General features: G+C 30.2%; 1 protein-coding gene across 1 annotated transcript; it reads left to right on the top strand.

Moving 5' to 3' along the window:
* Positions 1 to 1,234: 1,234 nt before the first annotated feature.
* Positions 1,235 to 21,669, top strand: LOC130903785 (uncharacterized). Its single transcript, XM_057816113.1, has 3 exons — positions 1,235 to 1,369; positions 17,754 to 18,059; positions 20,799 to 21,669. The coding sequence occupies exons 2-3, from the start codon at positions 17,755 to 17,757 to the stop codon at positions 20,911 to 20,913; spliced, it is 420 nt and encodes a 139-aa protein (XP_057672096.1). The 5' UTR covers positions 1,235 to 1,369; position 17,754; the 3' UTR covers positions 20,914 to 21,669.
* The last annotated feature ends 265 nt before the right edge of the window (positions 21,670 to 21,934 follow it).

Raw genomic sequence — 21,934 nt, 5'->3', positions numbered from 1 at the left:
ATTTTCTATTGTTCTCGACGTTGATTAGCTACGTTTCTATCTAGAATCCGGGTTAACTTGCTAATTTCTGGGTTTTTCTAGTAAATATCCGGATTTTATAGTTAATTTCCTGATTAATACAATAAATTTCTTGGTTTTTCTAATAAAAATGTGGATTTTCCAGCTAGTTTCTTGGTTTATTCAATAAGTTTCTCCATTTTTCTCGCTAATTTCTGGTTTTTTAGAATATCACTGTGTTTTTCTAGTAAATATCCGAATTTCTTAGTTAATTTCCTGGTTTATCTAATAAGTTTCTTCATTTTTCTAGCTAATTTCTTGGTTTTTCTAGCTTATCACTGTGTTTATCTAGTAAATATCCGGGCTTTCTAGTTAATTTCCTAGTTTATCCAATCAGTTTATTGATTTTTCTAACAAATTTCTGGGTTTTTCTATTGAATATCCGGGTTTTGTAGTTAATTTCTTGGTTTATCCAATTAGGTTCTTGATTTTTCTAACTAATTTCTGAGTTTTTCTATTAAATATCCGGATTTTCTAGTTGATTTCCTAGTTTATCCAATAAGTTTTTTCGTTTTCCAGCTAATTTCATAGGTTTTCTAGCTAATTTCTGGGTTTTTCTAGGTTATTACTGGGTGTTTCTAGTGAATATCCGGGTTTTCTTGTTAATTTCGTGGTGTATCAAATGAATTTCTTAATTTTTCTAACTAATTTCTGGGTTTTTCTATTAAACATCCGGGTTTTCTAGTTATTTACCTGGTTTATCAAATCATTTTCTTGGTTTTTCTAGTAAATTTCTTTGTTTTTATGGCTAATTTAATTTATTTTTCTACTAAATATCCGAGTTTTCTTGTGAATTTCCTTTTTTTTTAATAAATGTCTTGATTTTTCTAGCTAGTTTATTGGTTGTTCTAGCTAATTTTTGGGTTTTTCTGGCTTATTACTGGGTTTTTCTATCAAATTTCCAGGTTTTCTACATAATCTCTAGATTTTTTTTGTGCACGACAAATCAAAATACAAAATATGGATCGATAAATCGGTAATCTTCTCAAAAGCAAAGTTATGTCCAATTTAACCTTCATGTAGATAACGTTTAAAGGAATGGCAATTATATAAAACCTGTGGAACTATGTGGGACGACGAAATAGTCTCTCCTTCTGATTATTTCCCATGATTTTCGAGCGCATGTACTCTGGAGAGCGGAGGATCTCTACTCTTTAGGCAACATTTCAAGAAATTTTTGCAGTCTCCAACAGCTGTTGAACTGTCAACACTCAAGAAGAGAGGTGGACTTAAAAGTGGTTGATTCAACTCGCGAACGTTCATAAATTTGAGAAGAATCGCGCGCTTTCGAGATAGAAAACTCGACTTAAAAGTAAGTTTTGTTTTTTCCCACAATTTTGAATCTATCTGTTTATAAAAATAAATTTTTCATGTTATTCTTATAAATTACAGAGTTAGATAATAATCTGGATAAAATTTCTATTACGAATTATGAAAACATGGGTTTGAATTTATGTTGAATACTGTATAAAACATTTTAAAGTATTGTTTGATTCATTTTTTTTTTCTCTTTTACACGTTTTTAATAATGAAATCATTTTAAATCGGAAAAATGCGAATACAGGGGTAGCTCTATAGAAAATTGACTTTCATTTGAAAAATTCGATTACAATTCAAATCGAAATGCAACCAACTGAATTTTAAAAATCAGATTAGGTTTTGTCATAATTTTGAAATCGAATTGAGCCTCCACCAAAAATTCAAAAAATCGATAGATTTCTTTGCCAAAATTTCAAAAATTTAATCAACTATCCAACAAAATTTCAATTAATTCAATTTTATTTGATTTTATTATAATTAATTTAAATAATTGAAAGAAGGGGTCTTGCAAAATTTAAAAATCGAACTGTGTTTCCACCAAAAATTTTAAAATCTAATCAAATTTCAGCAACAGAAAATTTTAAAAATCGATCGATTTCTTCGGTAAAATTTCAAAAATCGAGTTAACATCCTGAAAATTTCAAAAATCCATCGATTTTTCTGGGAAAATTTCAAAAAGCGATCGATTTCTTCGCCAAATTTCATAAATCGAGAAGACCATCCAGAAAAGTATTTCAAAAATATAGATATTTCAAAGATATTCAAAAATCTATCAAGTATCCATCAAAATTTCAAAAATCGATCGATTTCTTCGCCAAATTTCACAAATCGAGTTGACCATCCAGAAAAGTTCAAAAATCGAGTCAAACATCCAGAAAATCTCAAAAATCGATCGATTTTTTCGCCAAAATTTCAAAAATTAACATCAAGAAAAGTTCAAAAATCTATCAAGTAACTACCAAAATTTCAAAAATCGGTCGATTTTCTCGACAAAACTCCAGAAGGTGAGATTAACATCAAGAAAAGTTCAAAAATCTATCAAGTAACCACCAAAATTTCAAAAATCGATCGATTTTCTCGACAAAACTCCAGAAGGTGAGATTAACATCAAGAAAAGTTCAAAAATCTATCAAGTAACCACCAAAATTTCAAAAATCGATCGATTTCTTCGCTAAATTTCACAAATCGAGTTGACAATCCAGAAAAGTTCAAAAATCAAGAAAATCTCAAACATCGATCGATTTTTTCGCCAAAATTTCAAAAATCGCGTTGAACGTGCAGAAAATTTCAAAAATCGGTCGATTTTCTGGACAAGACTCCAAAAGTTGAGATGAACATCCAGGAAAGTTCAAAAATCTATCAAGTATCCACCAAAATTTCAAAAATCGATCGATTTCTTCGCCAAATTTCACAAATCGAGTTGACAATCCAGAAAAGTTCAAAAATCAAGAAAATCTCAAACATCGATCGATTTTTTCATCAAAATTTCAAAAATCGCGTTGAACATCCAGAAAATTTCAAAAATCGGTCGATTTTCTGGACAAGACTCCAAAAGTTGAGATGAACATCCAGGAAAGTTCAAAAATCTATCAAGTATCCACCAAAATTTCAAAAATCGATTTATTTCTTCGCCAAAATTTAAAAAATCCAATTTATTATCCACCAAAATTTTAAAAATCAGAAGGTTCCTCAAAATTTAAAAATCGAACTGAGCACTAAAAATTTTTAAATCGAATTTAGCATCACCCAAATTTCAAAAATCGAGTTGAACATCCAGAAAATTTCAAAAATCTGATCCACCAAAATTTTAAAAGGGCTCTCGCAAAATTTTAAATTCGACCTGAGCTTCCACCATATATTTTGAGATCGAATAAGCATCCACCAAAATTTCAAATATCAATCGAACCCTTCGCCAAAATTTTAAGAATCCAATTAAGTTAAATAACTAAAATTTTAAAAATCAAAATAAAGCTTCACAAAATTTCAAAAATCCATCGATTTTTTCGCCAAAATTTCAACAATTTAATTAAATATCCACCAAAATTCTAAAAATTGAAAGGAGGAGCCTCGCAAAATTTTGAAACCGAATTCAGCATCCACCAAAAATTCAAAAATCGATCGAGTTCCTCAACAAAATTTATAAATCTAATTTATTATCCACCAAAATTTTTAAAAATTAAAAGAAGGCAGCCCAAAATTTCAAAATCGAACCATTTCTACGCCAAATTGATTGATATTAATTAGTAATTTATCTATTTTAATTTAAACGTATATCATTCAATCATATTAACAGCGTTCAGACCTTTAGTGGTAAAATTTCATTCTAAAACTACTTTCGGAACATGCAAACATGATGTAACTAATGACAGAGAGCAGGGTCCTTTCGGTAAGATAATTACCACGGGCATTATTAATTTGTCAAAGTTTCTAAATGTATCCGCAAACGCATTTATTTATACGAGGATACTCCCAAAAGTACCTGCCCCAACACATGTTTAAATAACTTCGACACCCATTTTAAAATAAGAATCATCCAGCCCCCCAAACTACAGAAATTAGTACGAGGGGGCTAAATCTGGTATAAACTGATACTAGAAGGTTAATTATTTGTGTAAATTTCGATTACGAAAAATATACGTAAATATAAACTTATTACGGTCCTGTGGTCAAGTTATCATTTTAGTAATACTTGCAAGTATTAAACACGGTTTTCTTTAATGAAAATGAACAAAATAATTAATTAAATTTACGAGGAATTCAATTTTTTTCCCAAAGTTACTATATTTTCAATATACCTTACATAACCTCAAAAAAAAACGAATTCGTAATTAAATATTATATTGTACTTATAATTTTAATTTAAATAGTCTAGTCTAGTAGAAATTAAACAAACATCGTGGAAAATGGTGTATTAACATCTCTAAAGACAGAACTTTCTTGAAACTTCCTAGACTTGGCTATTACGCAAATTATCTAATAAGAAACGGCATCAACGTCGTGGATTTCACAAATATTTTAGATGTAATTTCACGTATTTACCTAAAAGACTCATTATACTAATTTTTTTTTAAACTAAAGCAATCAGAATTAACACTATTATAGTATATTGTTATACAAATGTAAAAATAGTTTCCGAAAAGTTCTAACACGTCTTCTGAATATTCTGATACATCGTAGCAAATATTCTCAACGTCTCTTCTTCAGACGTGCGAATTTTATATCGAAAAATCTATTTTGACTCTTTTAACAGTTTTTTTGTTGTTTGCCTTTCTCCCTTTTCTTTGTAACCTAATTCCCGTGAATTTTAAGCCAGGGATCCTCTTGTCTGAGCTTACTACAATCCTGCAACATCATAACTCCAAGATTTTATCAACATCTCAAACCCCCATGTCTAAAAGGGCCCAAAAAAGTCACACCTAGAGGCTTCCACAGGTTTGGTTGATTGGAAAGTATACAACACGGTCAGCTCTAACTTCTTCCTAAGCTTCAAAGTTCAAAGGGTTCAAAATGAGAAATCATGTCAAACGAAATAAAATTCGTCAAAGTGGGCATCATGGACGATCTGGAGTGCCGGTGGTGCTTGGAGGTGGACGAAACCGCAGACCACGTCATCTACGAGTGCCCCGCACACATATGAACGAAGTTTGAACACTCGAGCAAGTTTTTAAGCTTATCTAATAACATCAAAGGATCTACGAACTTATCTACGTGCTCGACGACTTTTTGGTCGCTCGAAAAGTAATTACGAACTGGTAGAAAATGCTGGATAATATCCAAACTTACATAAAAACAGTTTTGTCGAAGATATCATAAAAGAATAAAGCAGGAATCATCATTAACTACTGGTTAACCATGGAAAGACTCTATTCTATCCATTTAAAGACCCAAAAGAAACTGGTGGGAAGATCTACGAAATTGGTAAGCTGGAGAAGACCTCATCAAGTCATAGTGCAGCTCGGAAACCATCGCGTAAACTTAAAGAACTGTATATGCTTAGATTGATGATGAAATGAAAAAGAAATTGTGAAAACAGCTGCCGAAGTCGCCAGAGAAGCGATCGAGTGAATACGATCTGTAGTTTTGTCTTCAACGGCTGGTTCCTTATTCCAATGTTGATCGAAATCTCCTGTACTTTGAATAGCAATTAGGTAAATCGGAGGGTTGAAAAAAACAGACAAAAACAATAATTAATGTCTTATTATTCAATATTTATTGAACAAAGACTTTATTACAACGTGGAGGAATCGTGTTGGGAATATCTACATAAGCTGATTAATGATACGTGACGTAATTTGTAATTATAATCAGTTGATGAATTGGTTACAATTATGGATTTCATGGATATATCACGAAAAAAAAAATATTATTCGAGATGTATAGTGATTCGAAAATTAACTCGTATCAAAAAAAGAACATCGAAATAAAAATAGATCATTGATTTGCTTTGGAAGAAGTTACAGTCGAATCAACTCGTGATGAGAAGTCTTGGATCTGTCAAAATGATAAAGAAATATCCAGAGCCAAAACAGCAATCTATATATACAAAAAAGTTGATGAATATAATAAAAAAGAAGACAGAAACTATCGAAAAAAGAAGTTGAAATGAAAATCCTTTCATTATAATTAGTATTCAATTTTTATTATTTATAATTTCTAAAAAATACGATAATTGCTAGTTAAGTTTTGAAATAAGGCAACACTGAAGTGAACATGTCAAATTTGACGTTGTCATCATGAAGTTTGACATTTAGATCCTCCGTTTTTCGTTGGTTGAACTCGTTAAAGGGTGAATTTCGTCATTATAATTAGTTTTCAATTTTTATTATTTATAATGTATTAAAAATACGAGAATTGCTAGTTAAGTTTTGAAATATGGCAACACTGAAGTGAACATGTCAAATTAAACGTTGTCATTATGAAGTTTGATATTTTGATTCTCCGTTTTTCGTTGGTCGAACTCGCTACAGGGTGAATTTCGTGATTATAATTAGTTTTCGATTTTTATTATTTATAATCTCTAAAAAATACGATAATTGCTACTTAAGTATTGAAATATGGCAACACTGAAGTGAACATGTCAAATTTGACGTTGTCATTATGAAGTTTGACATTTCGATCCACCGTCTTTCGTTGGACGAACTCGCTACAGGGTGAATTTCGTGATTATAATTAGTTTTCGATTTTTATTATTCATAATGTCTTAAAAATACGAGAATTGCTAGTTAAGTTTTGAAATATGGCAACACTTAAGTGAACATGTCAAATTAAACGTTGTCATTATGAAGTTTGACATTTTGATTCTCTGTTTTTCGTTGATCGAACTCGCTACAAGGTGAATTTCGTCATTATAATTAGTTTTCAATTTTTATTATTTATAATGTCTTAAAAATACGAGATTTGCTAGTTAAGTTTTGAAATATGGCAACACTGAAGTGAACATGTCAAATTAAACGTTGTCATTATGAAGTTTGACATTTTGATTCTCCGTTTTTCGTTGGTCGAACTCGCTACAGGGTGAATTTCGTGATTATAATTAGTTTTCGATTTTTATTATTTATAATCTCTAAAAAATACGATAATTGCTACTTAAGTATTGAAATATGGTAACACTGAAGTGAACATGTCAAATTTGACGTTGTCATTATGAAGTTTGACATTTCGATCCACCGTCTTTCGTTGGACGAACTCGCTACAGGGTGAATTTCGTGATTATAATTAGTTTTCGATTTTTATTATTCATAATGTCTTAAAAATACGAGAATTGCTAGTTAAGTTTTGAAATATGGCAACACTTAAGTGAACATGTCAAATTAAACGTTGTCATTATGAAGTTTGACATTTTGATTCTCTGTTTTTCGTTGATCGAACTCGCTACAAGGTGAATTTCGTCATTATAATTAGTTTTCAATTTTTATTATTTATAATGTATTAAAAATACTAGAATTGCTAGTTAAGTTTTGAAATATGGCAACACTGAAGTGAACATGTCAAATTAAACGTTGTCATTATGAAGTTTGACATTTTGATTCTCCGTTTTTCGTTGGTCGAACTCGCTACAGGGTGAATTTCGTCATTATAATTAGTTTTCAATTTTTATTATTTATAATGTATTAAAAATACGAGAATTGCTAGTTAAGTTTTGAAATATGGCAACACTGAAGTGAACATGTCAAATTAAACGTTGTCATTATGAAGTTTGACATTTTGATTCTCCGTTTTTCGTTGGTCGAACTCGCTACAGGGTGAATTTCGTCATTATAATTAGTTTTCGATTTTTATTATTCATAATGTCTTAAAAATACGAGAATTGCTAGTTAAGTTTTGAAATATGGCAACACTGAAGTGAACATGTCAAATTAAACGTTGTCATTATGAAGTTTGACATTTTGATTCTCCGTTTTTCGTTGGTCGAACTCGCTACAGGGTGAATTTCGTGATTATAATTAGTTTTCGATTTTTATTATTTATAATCTCTAAAAAATACGATAATTGCTACTTAAGTATTGAAATATGGTAACACTGAAGTGAACATGTCAAATTTGACGTTGTCATTATGAAGTTTGAAATTTCGATCCACCGTCTTTCGTTGGACGAACTCGCTACAGGGTGAATTTCGTGATTATAATTAGTTTTCGATTTTTATTATTCATAATGTCTTAAAAATACGAGAATTGCTAGTTAAGTTTTGAAATATGGCAACACTTAAGTGAACATGTCAAATTAAACGTTGTCATTATGAAGTTTGACATTTTGATTCTCTGTTTTTCGTTGATCGAACTCGCTACAAGGTGAATTTCGTCATTATAATTAGTTTTCAATTTTTATTATTTATAATGTATTAAAAATACTAGAATTGCTAGTTAAGTTTTGAAATATGGCAACACTGAAGTGAACATGTCAAATTAAACGTTGTCATTATGAAGTTTGACATTTTGATTCTCCGTTTTTCGTTGGTCGAACTCGCTACAGGGTGAATTTCGTCATTATAATTAGTTTTCAATTTTTATTATTTATAATGTATTAAAAATACGAGAATTGCTAGTTAAGTTTTGAAATATGGCAACACTGAAGTGAACATGTCAAATTAAACGTTGTCATTATGAAGTTTGACATTTTGATTCTCCGTTTTTCGTTGGTCGAACTCGCTACAGGGTGAATTTCGTCATTATAATTAGTTTTCGATTTTTATTATTCATAATGTCTTAAAAATACGATAATTGCTAGTTAAGTTTTGAAATATGGCAACACTGAAGTGAACATGTCAAATTAAACGTTGTCATTATGAAGTTTGACATTTTGATTCTCCGTTTTTCGTTGGTCGAACTCGCTACAGGGTGAATTTCGTGATTATAATTAGTTTTCGATTTTTATTATTCATAATGTCTTAAAAATACGATAATTGCTAGTTAAGTTTTGAAATATGGCAACACTGAAGTGAACATGTCAAATTAAACGTTGTCATTATGAAGTTTGACATTTTGATTCTCCGTTTTTCGTTGGTCGAACTCGCAACAGGGTGAATTTCGTCATTATAATTAGTTTTCAATTTTTATTATTTATAATGTATTAAAAATACGAGAATTGCTAGTTAAGTTTTGAAATATGGCAACACTGGAGTGAACATGTCAAATTAAACGTTGTCATTATGAAGTTTGACATTTTGATTCTCCGTTTTTCGTTGGTCGAACTCGCTACAGGGTGAATTTCGTCATTATAATTAGTTTTCAATTTTTATTATTTATAATGTATTAAAAATACGAGAATTGCTAGTTAAGTTTTGAAATATGGCAACACTGAAGTGAACATGTCAAATTAAACGTTGTCATTATGAAGTTTGACATTTTGATTCTCCGTTTTTCGTTGGTCGAACTCGCTACAGGGTGAATTTCGTCATTATAATTAGTTTTCGATTTTTATTATTCATAATTTCTAAAAAATACGATAATTGCTAGTTAAGTTTTGAAATATGGCAACACTGAAGTAAACATGTCAAATTTGACGTTGTCATTATGAAGTTTGACATTTCGATCCACCGTCTTTCGTAGGACGAATTCGCTACAGGGTGAATTTCGTGACTATAATTAATTTTCGATTTTTATTATTTATAATGTCTTAAAAATACGAGATTTGCTAGTTAAGTTTTGAAATATGACAACACTGAAGTGAACATGTCAAATTAGACGTTGTCATTATGAAGTTTGACATTTTGATTCTCCGTCTTTCGTTAGACACCCTCCTCAAATTTACCCTTCAGAAATAAATACTAGAAACCCTAAGCCCCCCTCCCCAATGTTTCTTACGTTAAAGTGATAATTCCACAACTTTAATAAATTCGATATACAGGGTGTTTAGCTTAAAATACAACAAATAGCCGAGAGTTCAAAAAAATAACAATTGGTATTAATTTCAAACTTTTTCACATTAATTCACGACGAATACTTGAAAGTTAATTTCATAAATAGAGTATTATTCTTGCCAGGATCACTAGAACAACATTTGCGTTCGAATAATATGAAAATTTCAAGCAGTGCGGTCCTGTATACTTATAAATAAACAATATTAACAAAGCTTGAGATTTAACAACCCCGATACGAAGTGGAGAAAGGGTTTAAAGCTTCCATTAATCAGAACGTCTTCTAATGATTCTAAATTCTGTCAAATAAGAAAGAATATGGAAAAAATAAGGTCTCTATCTCTGCGGGGTGTTGAAACCAACCACGTTATTAATGGGGGGTGAAATTATCCTTCACTACCATTTGGAAAGGTAATTAATTATGCGATTTCCTTGTGAAGCATGTTAAATAGGGTGTTTTCAATTGTTGAATGGTGAAATTTGCATCGTCGCTTTGAAATTAATAACTAGATAAAAATTTGATAATTTGGGTATATAAAATAACTATTTGCGTAATTTCAACGAAAATGTTTCGGGTAAGGATCTGGAAAAAGCGAAAAAATCGCACATTACACCCTTTATTGTAGATAAAAATAGGATTTTATTGCTTTGGAGAACATTTCGAATTGCCGCTACGTTAAATTTGACCAAACCTTTACCAAAAAAAACACTTTTTCCAAATAATAATAGACGTATTTCGATTAAAAATCAACCTCGAGTATTATGCGAACGTTTGAGCGAAGAAATCAAGCAAAAACGGCTGTATTTCAACAAGGATAGAGTCTTGTTTCATCAAGGTAATCCACCAGTTCACACATCATTTATTGCAATGTCCAAACTAAATGAATTAACGTTTGAATTGCTACCTCACGCACCCTATTCGCCAGATTTAACCCCCTCGGATTATTCTTTATACTTGAAAAATGGTTTCATGATCAAAGATTTTCAAACAACGAAGAGGTCATGTCGACGAAGATCTCTAACCCTGTCACACATCGAAGATATCAAATTTTGGACGTACTCTACAGGCATATCATCCCCTTTTCCATAAAAAACGATTTGGTGGCGAATTAGGCACGCCTTCCCTAATGCTCCATGGACTCTCGTCACCAATAAATGGAACAAACGGCATCACACCCCCACACTCTTCATCGTCTCCACAATCTGTCTTGATCGTCTAGATCTACGATATTTTTCCAGGAGTGAGAGCCTTTGATACAATTTCAGTCTACCCCAGTCTCCGTCGTACTATTTGTAAGCTTACATGTGTCGTTTCAAGTTAGTTTAAGTCTATTCCGAACCTCTGGAGCTGTTGAATCTCTCTCAATATCGATATCGTGATAAATATATCGTCTACTGACGTTCAAGTAAATCAACTTCAAAACGGACGTCTCAAATCTGAATCTACTGATTCGTATTTAGTTCAATGGACCACACTACACTACACTACACTAAAACACTTCAATAACAATTAACTTTTAATACAAAAAATAAGACTTGACGAGTTTTTCGCGCAGTTTTGAAGAGATTATTATTTTTTTTGATAGTATAAGATTTATATTAAATTAGATTTAAAGTTATATCGTAATATGGTGGATTAAGTTGCTATGAATCGAATCGATATTGAAATTTAAAGTTATTCAAAAAGCGTTTGAATAGGATACGATGTAACAGATGTAAAACATTACGTCAAAGTGTGTGCTTTGAAATTTGATACACAATAAAAATTTTTTATCATGTTTAACCAGACATTTACGCACTTACGCGTGACTTATTTAAACATATTTATTAATATTTTGAAAATTTTAATCAATATTAAAAAAAGATTAACAGAACAACAGACGAATTTTTGTTATTTAAATCTGTCAACTTTTGACATTTGAACCTGGGACCTCCCGCATGCGAGCCTCGTATTCTAACCACTATACTAGAGAGACCTTAATAATACGTTTTTCTACGCAATACTATTTAAAGTATGTTTCTCAACGTACTAATGCGTAAAGTAAAGTTTTACTCACTCGAAAGTGTATCTAAAGTACGTACTTTACGCACGGTAGTAGAAAAAATATATTTAGAAACGGCTTAGATCGAAATCATGCTTTGTCTTGATGAAACAACACTTTATTCTTGTTCAAAAGAGGCCAAGTTTCCTATTTATCAATTTTTTCAAATTACAAAACACTATAAATCACCAACCAACAACTACCCTTCCAAAGAGACCAGTACTCAAAAACAGATCTCACAAGGACTAAACTACAATCATAAACAGCGACGAAAAAATGCACAGTGATCGATGATAATAATCGATTATTTTTTAGTCGAGGTAATTAAATTGTCAGTAATAAACTCTGGTTATAATTATAATCGGTGTATGTACCATTGATTCGAATCTTGGAAATTGAGGTTATGTTGCGTTTGGTAGTTGGTTAACTGATTTAATTGTACCTGCATTTTCTCGATTTCCGTTTGATCTCGACACACATGAAAGTTTCTAGAAGTTTATAATTAAAATTTAATGAAAATATACGAGATAAAAGGCGTATGAGTTTCATGTATAAAATTAGTACTAGTATTTTGATGAAAGAACGTGTTTCGGTGTTTGTTTAAGGAAAATTATTAGGTCTATCCTTAAAAATAACGAAAATTATCCATCGATGTTGATTATTGAACAAATAGTGTCGTTCCATAAAAAAAATTACGGGTACAGAGATTAGGTTAGGAAATTCCTGTTCCAGCGGAAGTCGGCCATTATATTTTTGCTCCAGCGGAAGTCAGCCATCATATTTTTACTTAAGCAGAACTCAGACTCGATTGGTTGGTGATTTTGTTGATTTTAGTTCAGGTTGTTGTAATTAAAAAAAAATACCGAGTTTACTATCATGTCGTCTCAAATTTCTATAACATATATATAAATTTTTTTATTGATTAAATCGTTTCCAAATTAAACAATTTTGAAGTTCCATCTAGAAACTGCTACCAACTAATAATTACAGCCTTCCCTGGAGATTTGATGGCCATCTTTCATTATATCCTTCAGCTTAGACAGATTTTCAGTCATGCATAAAATCAGACGGATCAATATGAAATTAAGGCAGCTTCATTAAGGATTTTATAGTTGATAATCTGAAGTTAAACTAATTTCTATAAGAAGAAGAAATAATACGAGAAATCTTTTTGGTAAACAAAATAATTTAGAACTTCCAACAAGATGGCTGACATTTCGCGCCGGAAGTTTATAGAAAAAAAAATGACTTACTCAGTTTCCGGTTTACTTCAAAACGTCATATATTCCACAAAACTAAACCAAAACGATATAGATAATGTCACTGTACGTTAAAAATTTTTAATAAGTCTTGACAGCACTTAACGTTACTATTAGAGATAAGTGATTACGATACATTGAAGAACCGTTCGCAATACCAGCCAAAACGGCTTTTATGTGGGATCTAATGGACTTTCTGGAACGTATTATTGAATAAAATACTACCACGATGAACTTCATTTCACATAATTGAATATTTCTTGATGGACATTCTATTTTCAATTTATATATCGATACATTTATTTAAAATTGATTATAATTACTTTAAATAATTAGAAAACTTCCATGATTTCCATTAAATCCTTCCAAAATATATTTAAAAACGTTAAAACGACTTCAGTTTAATCGTAACTAATTCCCAGACTAAACTAACTCAAAACTATATGTCACTTCAGTTGTTATAGATAACAGTGTTGCCAAATTAACTTCTTTTATGTACGTAAACAAATATTAAATTTAATTAAAGCAATATAGACTAGTTTCAATTTTTTTATTACTGATTATTATTTAAAAAAAATATTTAATTTATTATGTAAGTTTTGGGAATTGTTTATATAAATATTCAGACGAAATTGTTTGAATATGATTTCGAATTGATGTAACAAGATACAATTATGGTATAATTGAATTTCTACAGATTAATTTCACGCACCTAAATGAGTTTAATCGTTTTTTAGGTGTTATTATGTTACTTAATTAGTTTCCGATTGTTTTATGACTAATTTGATTGTGAATACCAAAATCAAACTACACTGTTAAAAATTAGGAATACGTAATAGCGGAATGACACGTCTCTTTCATACTTTTAAGTTATATGGATATATCAGATCTATTGTTTATAGTGAAATCGACGAAATTTTTTTTATTTATAATGTTCTTGGTTTCTATATTAAAAATTTTTTCCTATCTACTTGTTTCGATTCGTAAATAGAAAAAGTGTCATGACGCTCTAAATTTACTTATTTTTTTCGAACTGTCACATAGACAAGAGTGTTCTACCCGAGCCCTATCGATTTGGAAGGATTTTTTTTAAGAATCCTTCGATTTTCATTCGCATTTTTCAAGTAGTTTTGGATATACAAGGCCTTGAAATCGTGGTAAATTGAAAGAAATAAAAAAAATGTCATGAGGTTCTAAATTAATTTATATCTTTCGAACTGTCACTTATATAGTGTTCTACTCAAGCTCTATCGATTTGGAAGGATTTGTTTTAAGAATCCTCCGATTTTCATTCTCATTTTTCAAGTAGTTTTGGATATACAGGGCCTTGAAATCGTGGTAAATGAAGAGAAATCAAAGAAATGTCATGAGGCTCTAAATTTACTCATACCTTTCGGAATGTCACATATAGAGTGTTCTACACAAGCTCTATCGATTTGGAAGGATTTGTTTTAAGAATCCTCCAATTTTCATCCTTATTTTTCAAGTAGTTTTGGATATACAGGGCCTTGAAATCGTGGTAAATGAAGAGAAATCAAAGAAATGTCATGAGGCTCTAAATTTACTCATACCTTTCGGAATGTCACATATAGAGTGTTCTACACAAGCTCTATCGATTTGGAAGGATTTGTTTTAAGAATCCTCCAATTTTCATCCTTATTTTTCAAGTAGTTTTGGATATACAGGGCCTTGAAATCGTGGTAAATGAAGAGAAATCAAAGAAATGTCATGAGGCTCTAAATTTACTCATACCTTTCGGAATGTCACATATAGAGTGTTCTACACAAGCTCTATCGATTTGGAAGGATTTGTTTTAAGAATCCTCCAATTTTCATCCTTATTTCTCAAGTAGTTTTGGATATACAGGGCCTTGAAATCGTGGTAAATGAAGAGAAATCAAAGAAATGTCATGAGGCTCTAAATTAATTTATATCTTTCGAACAACTGTCACTTATATAGTGCTCTACTCAAGCTCTATCGATTTGGAAGGATTTGTTTTAAGAATCCTCCAATTTTCTTTATCAATTTTCAAGTGGTTTTGGATATACACGGCCTTGACATCGTGGTAAATGAAGAGAAATAAAAAAAAATGCCATGAGGCTCTAAATTTACTCATACCTTTCGGAATGTCACATATAGATTGTTCTACTCAAGCTCTATCGATTTGGAAGGATTTGTTTTAAGAATCCTCCAATTTTCATCCTTATTTTTCAAGTAGTTTTGGATATACAGGGCCTTGAAATCGTGGTAAATGAAGAGAAATCAAAGAAATGTCATGAGGCTCTAAATTTACTCATACCTTTCGGAATGTCACATATAGAGTGTTCTACTCAAGCTCTATCGGTTTGGAAGGATTTGTTTTAAGAATCCTCCGATTTTCATTCTCATTTTTCAAGTAGTTTTGGATATACAGGGCCTTGAAATCGTGGTAAATGAAGAGAAATCAAAGAAATGTCATGAGGCTCTAAATTTACTCATACCTTTCGGAATGTCACATATAGAGTGTTCTACTCAAGCTCTATCGGTTTGGAAGGATTTGTTTTAAGAATCCTCCGATTTTCATTCTCATTTTTCAAGTAGTTTTGGATATACAGGGCCTTGAAATCGTGGTAAATGAAGAGAAATCAAAGAAATGTCATGAGGCTATAAATTTACTCATACCTTTCGGAATGTCACATATAGAGTGTTCTACTCAAGCTCTATCGATTTGGAAGGATTTGTTTTAAGAATCCTCCAATTTTCATTCTCATTTTTCGAGTAGTTTTGGATATACAGGGCATTGAAATCGTGGTAAATTGGAAGAAATAAAAAAAATGTCATGAGGTTCTAAATTAATTTATATCTTTCGAACTGTCTCGTATATAGTATTCTACTCAAGCTCTATCGATTTGGAAGGATTTGTTTTAAGAATCCTCCAATTTTCTTTATCAATTTTCAAGTGGTTTTGGATATACACGGCCTTGACATCGTGGTAAATGAAGAGAAATCAAAAAAAATGAGGCTCTAAATTCTTATATCTTTCGAACTGTCACTTATAGAGTGTTTTACTTAAGCTCTATTTATTAGTGAAAAACTTCTTTATAAATTAATTTCTGAGATACAGAGCTTTAAAGTTAACTACTTTTTGTTCTACGTCGTATCTATCGTAATGTAAAATAAAAATATTTATTCTGAAAATTTATCGATTTAGTTTGAATAATTTTTAAGTTAAAGTTCACAGAAATAATATTTTTCTAATATTTCTTAGGGTTGTTGAGATTTTGAGGCAGTTTTTTTATATAAAATGAATGTTTTTTAATAGTTGATAAACTTCTTTCCAATTTTTGAAATTTCCGAAAACAACAACATTGAAATTAAAAACCACTTTCACCTGACACTATTTATTTTCGAATACTTTTAATTCCGAAAGAAAAAACCTAATTAAGGACTGTTCTAATTCACTACCCTTAATCTCGGAAAGGAAGAAAATAAAAGATTAATACCCTCCGATGTGATTTTGTTATATAATTACCTTTCACGTTCGAGCTCCGTAGAGTCTAATCATTTTAATGAAACCTTCAAATTCCTAGTTAATTGTATAGGTAAGTTTTCTCTAATTACAACGTTTCGACATAGATTCTATAAATTTACATATTATAGACGACATCTTGTTATAAAAGTCCAAAATATAGAGTTAAGCGCCCCTAAACTAATAGTCGAACAGTCCGGCCATTTCGGGTTGAAAAACATTATCAAGGATTTTGATAGAAAAAATTTTATGCCATAACCTCAAAACATCGAAACTTCTCACTTATATTTTATAATAAACAGATTCCCGAAAGCCCCAACAACATCGTGTTAATGAAAGAAAACTTTCGATCGTTGAAATAATAATTAAATTTCAATATTTTCGAAAAGGGTCTGGTAGCACGATGAAGGAATTATTATTTTAGGATGAAACCCTCGAATGGAATTGCAGTTGAGATAAGGTTAAATATATTATATATCGAGATATTCTATTTAATAGAAACAATCACGAACATGACCTTCAACACGTCCTCGAGTTTACCTGTTTTACCAGAGACATTCGAAAGCTTTCAACATAGAATATAAAATAACAATTCTAATTTTAGGTACATCGTAACAAGTTTTAAGATAGATAAATAAAAACAAGAATTTATGATTGGACAAAACTTAATTCTCTTCCAAAATATTCTCCATTAAGATCGATTCACGTGTCAATAAATATATAGAAAAAAATAAACGAAATTTCAAACATTTTATAGGTAGTTTAAACATTTCAGTAAGGCCACCATATTACGTGACTTAATATTTTACTTTCTAATATTATTTTACATAAAAACTTTTTAAAAAATGCAAATATCCTAATGTCGAAACGTTTTTTCCGGTTTTGGTCGGGTTGCTACTCATTTTTTAAAATAGATGAATGAAAACAAGAATTTATGACTGAACAAAACTTAATTCTCTTCCATAATATTCTCCATTAAGATCGATTCACGTTTCAACAAATATATAGAATATCGAAAATTCAAACATTTTATAGGTAGTTTAAACATTTCAGTACGTCCACCATATTTTTTTCCAGTTTTGGACGACGGAATTCATCCTGTAGCGAAAAACGACTCGGAATACCACCGAAACGCGATAAAAAGAACCGTTATTTTTTATATACTTCAATATCCATTCTATTAACACTCAAAAATCTTTCGATATTTGTTGTAGCATGGCTTGTCATCACGTCATCATTTTTTGCGCTTTAATGATCATCTGGCACATCTTATTGGCAAGCACTCAAGATCCACTACCTCTAAAAGACAGGTATTTAGTACCACAACGAACCAGAGACCTGTTAAGAACGAGAAAAATGTCCCAAAGGGCTTTTAAGAACATGGATCTACTAGTTGCCAGGAGTTTCGGAAAACGAGCAGGTTCTGAATGCTACGGAGGAATGTGTCTTAGAGGCTTTCCAGAATTCGCTGGTGCCAGAGGGTATGGGAAACGGAGTATTGATGTTAATCAATTAAAATGGTCAGTTTAGTCTACTTTCTTCAAAACAATAATATAATAAATTATATTTTAACGTATAATAATTAAACGGGACAACCAGTATAGTACTTTCATTAGATATGTTCGATAATTAAACTTATAATCAATTCCGATTGAGTTATAACCAATTTAGTATCGATTTGTTTAATAAATATTTTACAAAATCGATGTGATCGACGAATACGGACCTGTTTCTAAAAAAAATCAGAGCCAAACAGCAATTTGAAAATGTACACGGTTTTTAAATTGATTCGGAATCAAACACGCGAACGTAATTATTTGACACACCCTCGTAAAATGGAAATGTATTTTATCCCTAGACATAGTTATAATAGATTGTTTATTTATATTAAAAAGAGATAGTAATAGAAATGCAGTAGATGAACGAAGAGAGAGAGAGACAACTAAATAATATTTAATAAACTTTTAGAACTATTGCGCATGTACATCAATACTATTATCAGTAAATGACATATATTGAAGAATTTATAAGAACTTTATTGAAGTCTAACTATACTTAAACTTTTTTATTATTAGTTTGATGGAAAGTTCATGAACACTGTTATCATTATTTTTTTTAATTTGGAGGCTTTAAAATTATTAAAACCGAGATATAATTGCACACGAGGGTAATACTATTTAAATTCAAATCTTTCACGAATCATATAATAAATTAAATTAAAAAACTTCCCTGGGCGTTAGCGTTTCTTAGTCGTATTTATTAACAAATAGAAAACGACATATTTTACAAATAATACCAATAAAACGACTTTAAGACAATGTAAAACACTAAATTGAATATTAAACAAAGTCATTTTACAAAATGGAGAAGCAGTGTTGCCACTTGCTAGTTACAAATAACAAAACAGAATAAGTGGTACAGTAGAAAGATTCATTTAAAAAACATATTAATTGAAAATTTAAGCAATATACTTAAAGGATACTAGTAAATATAAATTCGTCATATGGATACGATTTCATCTTACGTCGAGTTTAATAATGATTTCGTTGGTAATTAAAATTACAATGTTTTCTATAGTTTGGCAACGGCGTTTTATATAAATGCATGTATATAAAAAAGTATAAATACTGTTTCTCTCACATTTAACAATTGTTTTTCTTTAATACAATTTTCTTAAAAATAATTATTGTTTCGCAATACACTCTTTCCAAAAAAAAAAGAAGTGTAGCTATCATAAAAGTTTTTGTTTTATTTAGGGGTTATTCGTTTATAATCTTTTTTGTGACGAGCTTTCTCGGAAGTGGTAAAATGAAGATATGATTTTTTTTTTCATTTCGGAGAATAATAACGGGTAGGTCACGATATGTTCATTGTAACAAAAAAATAGATGAAACCAAGCTGTATTCATACATTTTAATACAGTGTAAATGAAAAAAATATTTACCAGTTCAATATATCTAACAGACAATATACAGATGGGAGAAAAGATTCTTGGAAATATTCACAATCCGAGTATCCAGGTGACTGTGTACACGTCGATTGGTCTGAAAGGAACATTCCATCATTGTTATCGGGGGGAGTAAGGCACTTGAATAATTTTAACGTTTTCTATTTAATTTAAAACTCATTTATAGTAAATTTTATGCCGAAAAATATTAATTCAGTTAATGAATAAGAATTATTAAGTATACAACCACAAATAAGACGAAAAATCAAAAACAACAAATATAGAAAATTGGTGTTTACACTTTTTTTTGGCGAATTTAGCAATTCGTGTTGATTTTCTACTATATACGAGGTATGATCAATAGTAAATATACTGAAAAGATAACTGTTCATAATCCGTAATTTCTCAGTAATACCCACTAAAAATTTTTTTCGGGAAACAATAAATTCCCTCGAAGTGACGTTTTCAATTATTTCGATTGTGTTGGTACACACGTTTAAAAGTTTTTTTTTTCAATTTTTATTAAGACAATCTTTACATAAGCATTAATCAATCCAATCATTACATATTTACCCAACAACGAAATGCAGTGTTGACAGCGTTGTTTGTTGCCTATCTAGTCGGTTGGAATATGATTTCCCATACCCTACACATGGACGTAGTACTGTCAATGATAGATGAAATATTCCCTAAGCTATCAATTTCGAAACAATTTTTTTTCCATTTCAAGTATTTTTTCTATATAAAAGTAATTTAATTCGAAATACGTTTCTCCAATTGAAGGTTATGAAGTTATCAAATTTAATTTTCGTGCTTTTACCTTTCCGCAGTTAAAATTTAATAATGGTCTAAACCTATTTTAGAGAACATACGATTACCGCGAACTAAATGACACTATTAATTATTATCAAACATAATTATCATTCAAGTGACCATAATTAACATCGAATTTGGTGTTTGGTTTCAAAGTAATTTGCAGATTAGGCAAGACGTTATATTTGATATGTTAACCAGTTTCAATTTAATACCCAATTATTGAATTTAACACAGAAAGATTGAATAATTGAGAATTACGAAGTAATGAACCAAATTCAATCATAAGATATAGTGAAAAACGTAAAATATACTGGAAATAAGTTATAAAAAACAATTTTCAGAAATTTGCAGTACATTTTAGAATCTATCAACATAATCGAACAGAACCGTCTTCATAGTCCATGTCGTGGACGAGTTCGGAACAATAATGTATGAAATTTTGATTAATAAGATTGACGTCATACTGTTAACTGTATGGAATGTTTTTTTATTGTAGTTTATTCGTTGAATGTGACAGAGAAGAAGTTGACAATACAATAAGGAGCATTGATTACCCCAACAACGGCTACGAGCAGTTCAAAAGAGATCAAGAAATAGTTTTACCGGATTGATTATTCGTTATATAATTAACTTAACAATAAAAAAGGGCATTAATGTGAAGTTTTTCTTCCTAAATATTGAGAAAACGCATTGAAATTTGATTTTTGTGGACCTTTTTCCAAATATTTCATATTTTTCTGTAACATTCATTTGCTGGCATTTTTAACGACTTCAAACTAAGATTTGGTTTCGAGAATTCATGTGAAGCAATCATATATAACCTATTCGCAACATAATTTCGAGATAGAACATTTTTTGGACATGTAAAACATGTTTTTTAACTCTTTGTACATGCTAGATTCTCATAAAATCAATCCAACCAAAAATAATATTTTTTTGTCATTTTTCTGCTATTCAAACTAAAAAATATATCGAACAAAAACAAATAAAAATGCACATTTTTTCATGTTTTATTATTCATTTATCATAATGTCTCTAGTTTTTCAAAAATACTGTGAGTAAAATATAAAAAACAATACAAAGAACAAAAAAATTTCCAGTAATTGCCCACCGCATCCGCCAAACTTGTTTTAAAAGTACAGGACCAGCGAGTTCGTAACAATCCTACATAATTTCCCATATTATTTGTTTATTAAAGTTTTTTTCCCATATATATCAATATTTCTCAACTGTGGTTGACAAAATTCCACATTTATGCTATATAACGTTTTTTCTGACTGTGAATTTGAATGTTGTACCGGCTAATATGTACATTAAATATGTTATCCTCTAATACTTTTATTTTCGAATTAATTATTAGGAAATAAGTTTAAAATAATAGATTAATAAAAGACACGTTTGAATATATTCTTTTTTTTTACTTATGACCTTCACCTTTCCAAGAAATTTTTATTTTCCCAAAATAACAAAAAAGGAATTTTCTTAATACTGTCCTGTGCAATTTATGATAACTGATAATAAACCTGTAAGCAGTATCAATACTTGATCACACCTACTCTCAAAACAATAAATATAACCTCTAAATTTGCAATTGCTAGGATATATACTAAAACGTTATTCAAAAATAATTTT

The sequence above is a fragment of the Diorhabda carinulata genome, chromosome 2 (genome assembly GCF_026250575.1).
Source record: "Diorhabda carinulata isolate Delta chromosome 2, icDioCari1.1, whole genome shotgun sequence".
Classification (NCBI taxonomy): domain Eukaryota; kingdom Metazoa; phylum Arthropoda; class Insecta; order Coleoptera; family Chrysomelidae; genus Diorhabda; species Diorhabda carinulata.
Note: the sequence above shows the minus strand (reverse complement) of the source record. Positions and strands in the feature narration are given on the sequence as shown.

What these genes read in the sequence shown, in the direction of transcription:
- LOC130903785 (XM_057816113.1), top strand. Translation starts at nt 17,755, where the DNA reads ATGGCTTGTCATCACGTCATCATTTTTTGCGCTTTAATGATCATCTGG. An exon ending in GATGTTAATCAATTAAAATG is followed by an intron (nt 18,060 to 20,798) that starts GTCAGTTTAGTC and finishes TTTTTATTGTAG; the next exon opens with TTTATTCGTTGAATGTGACA.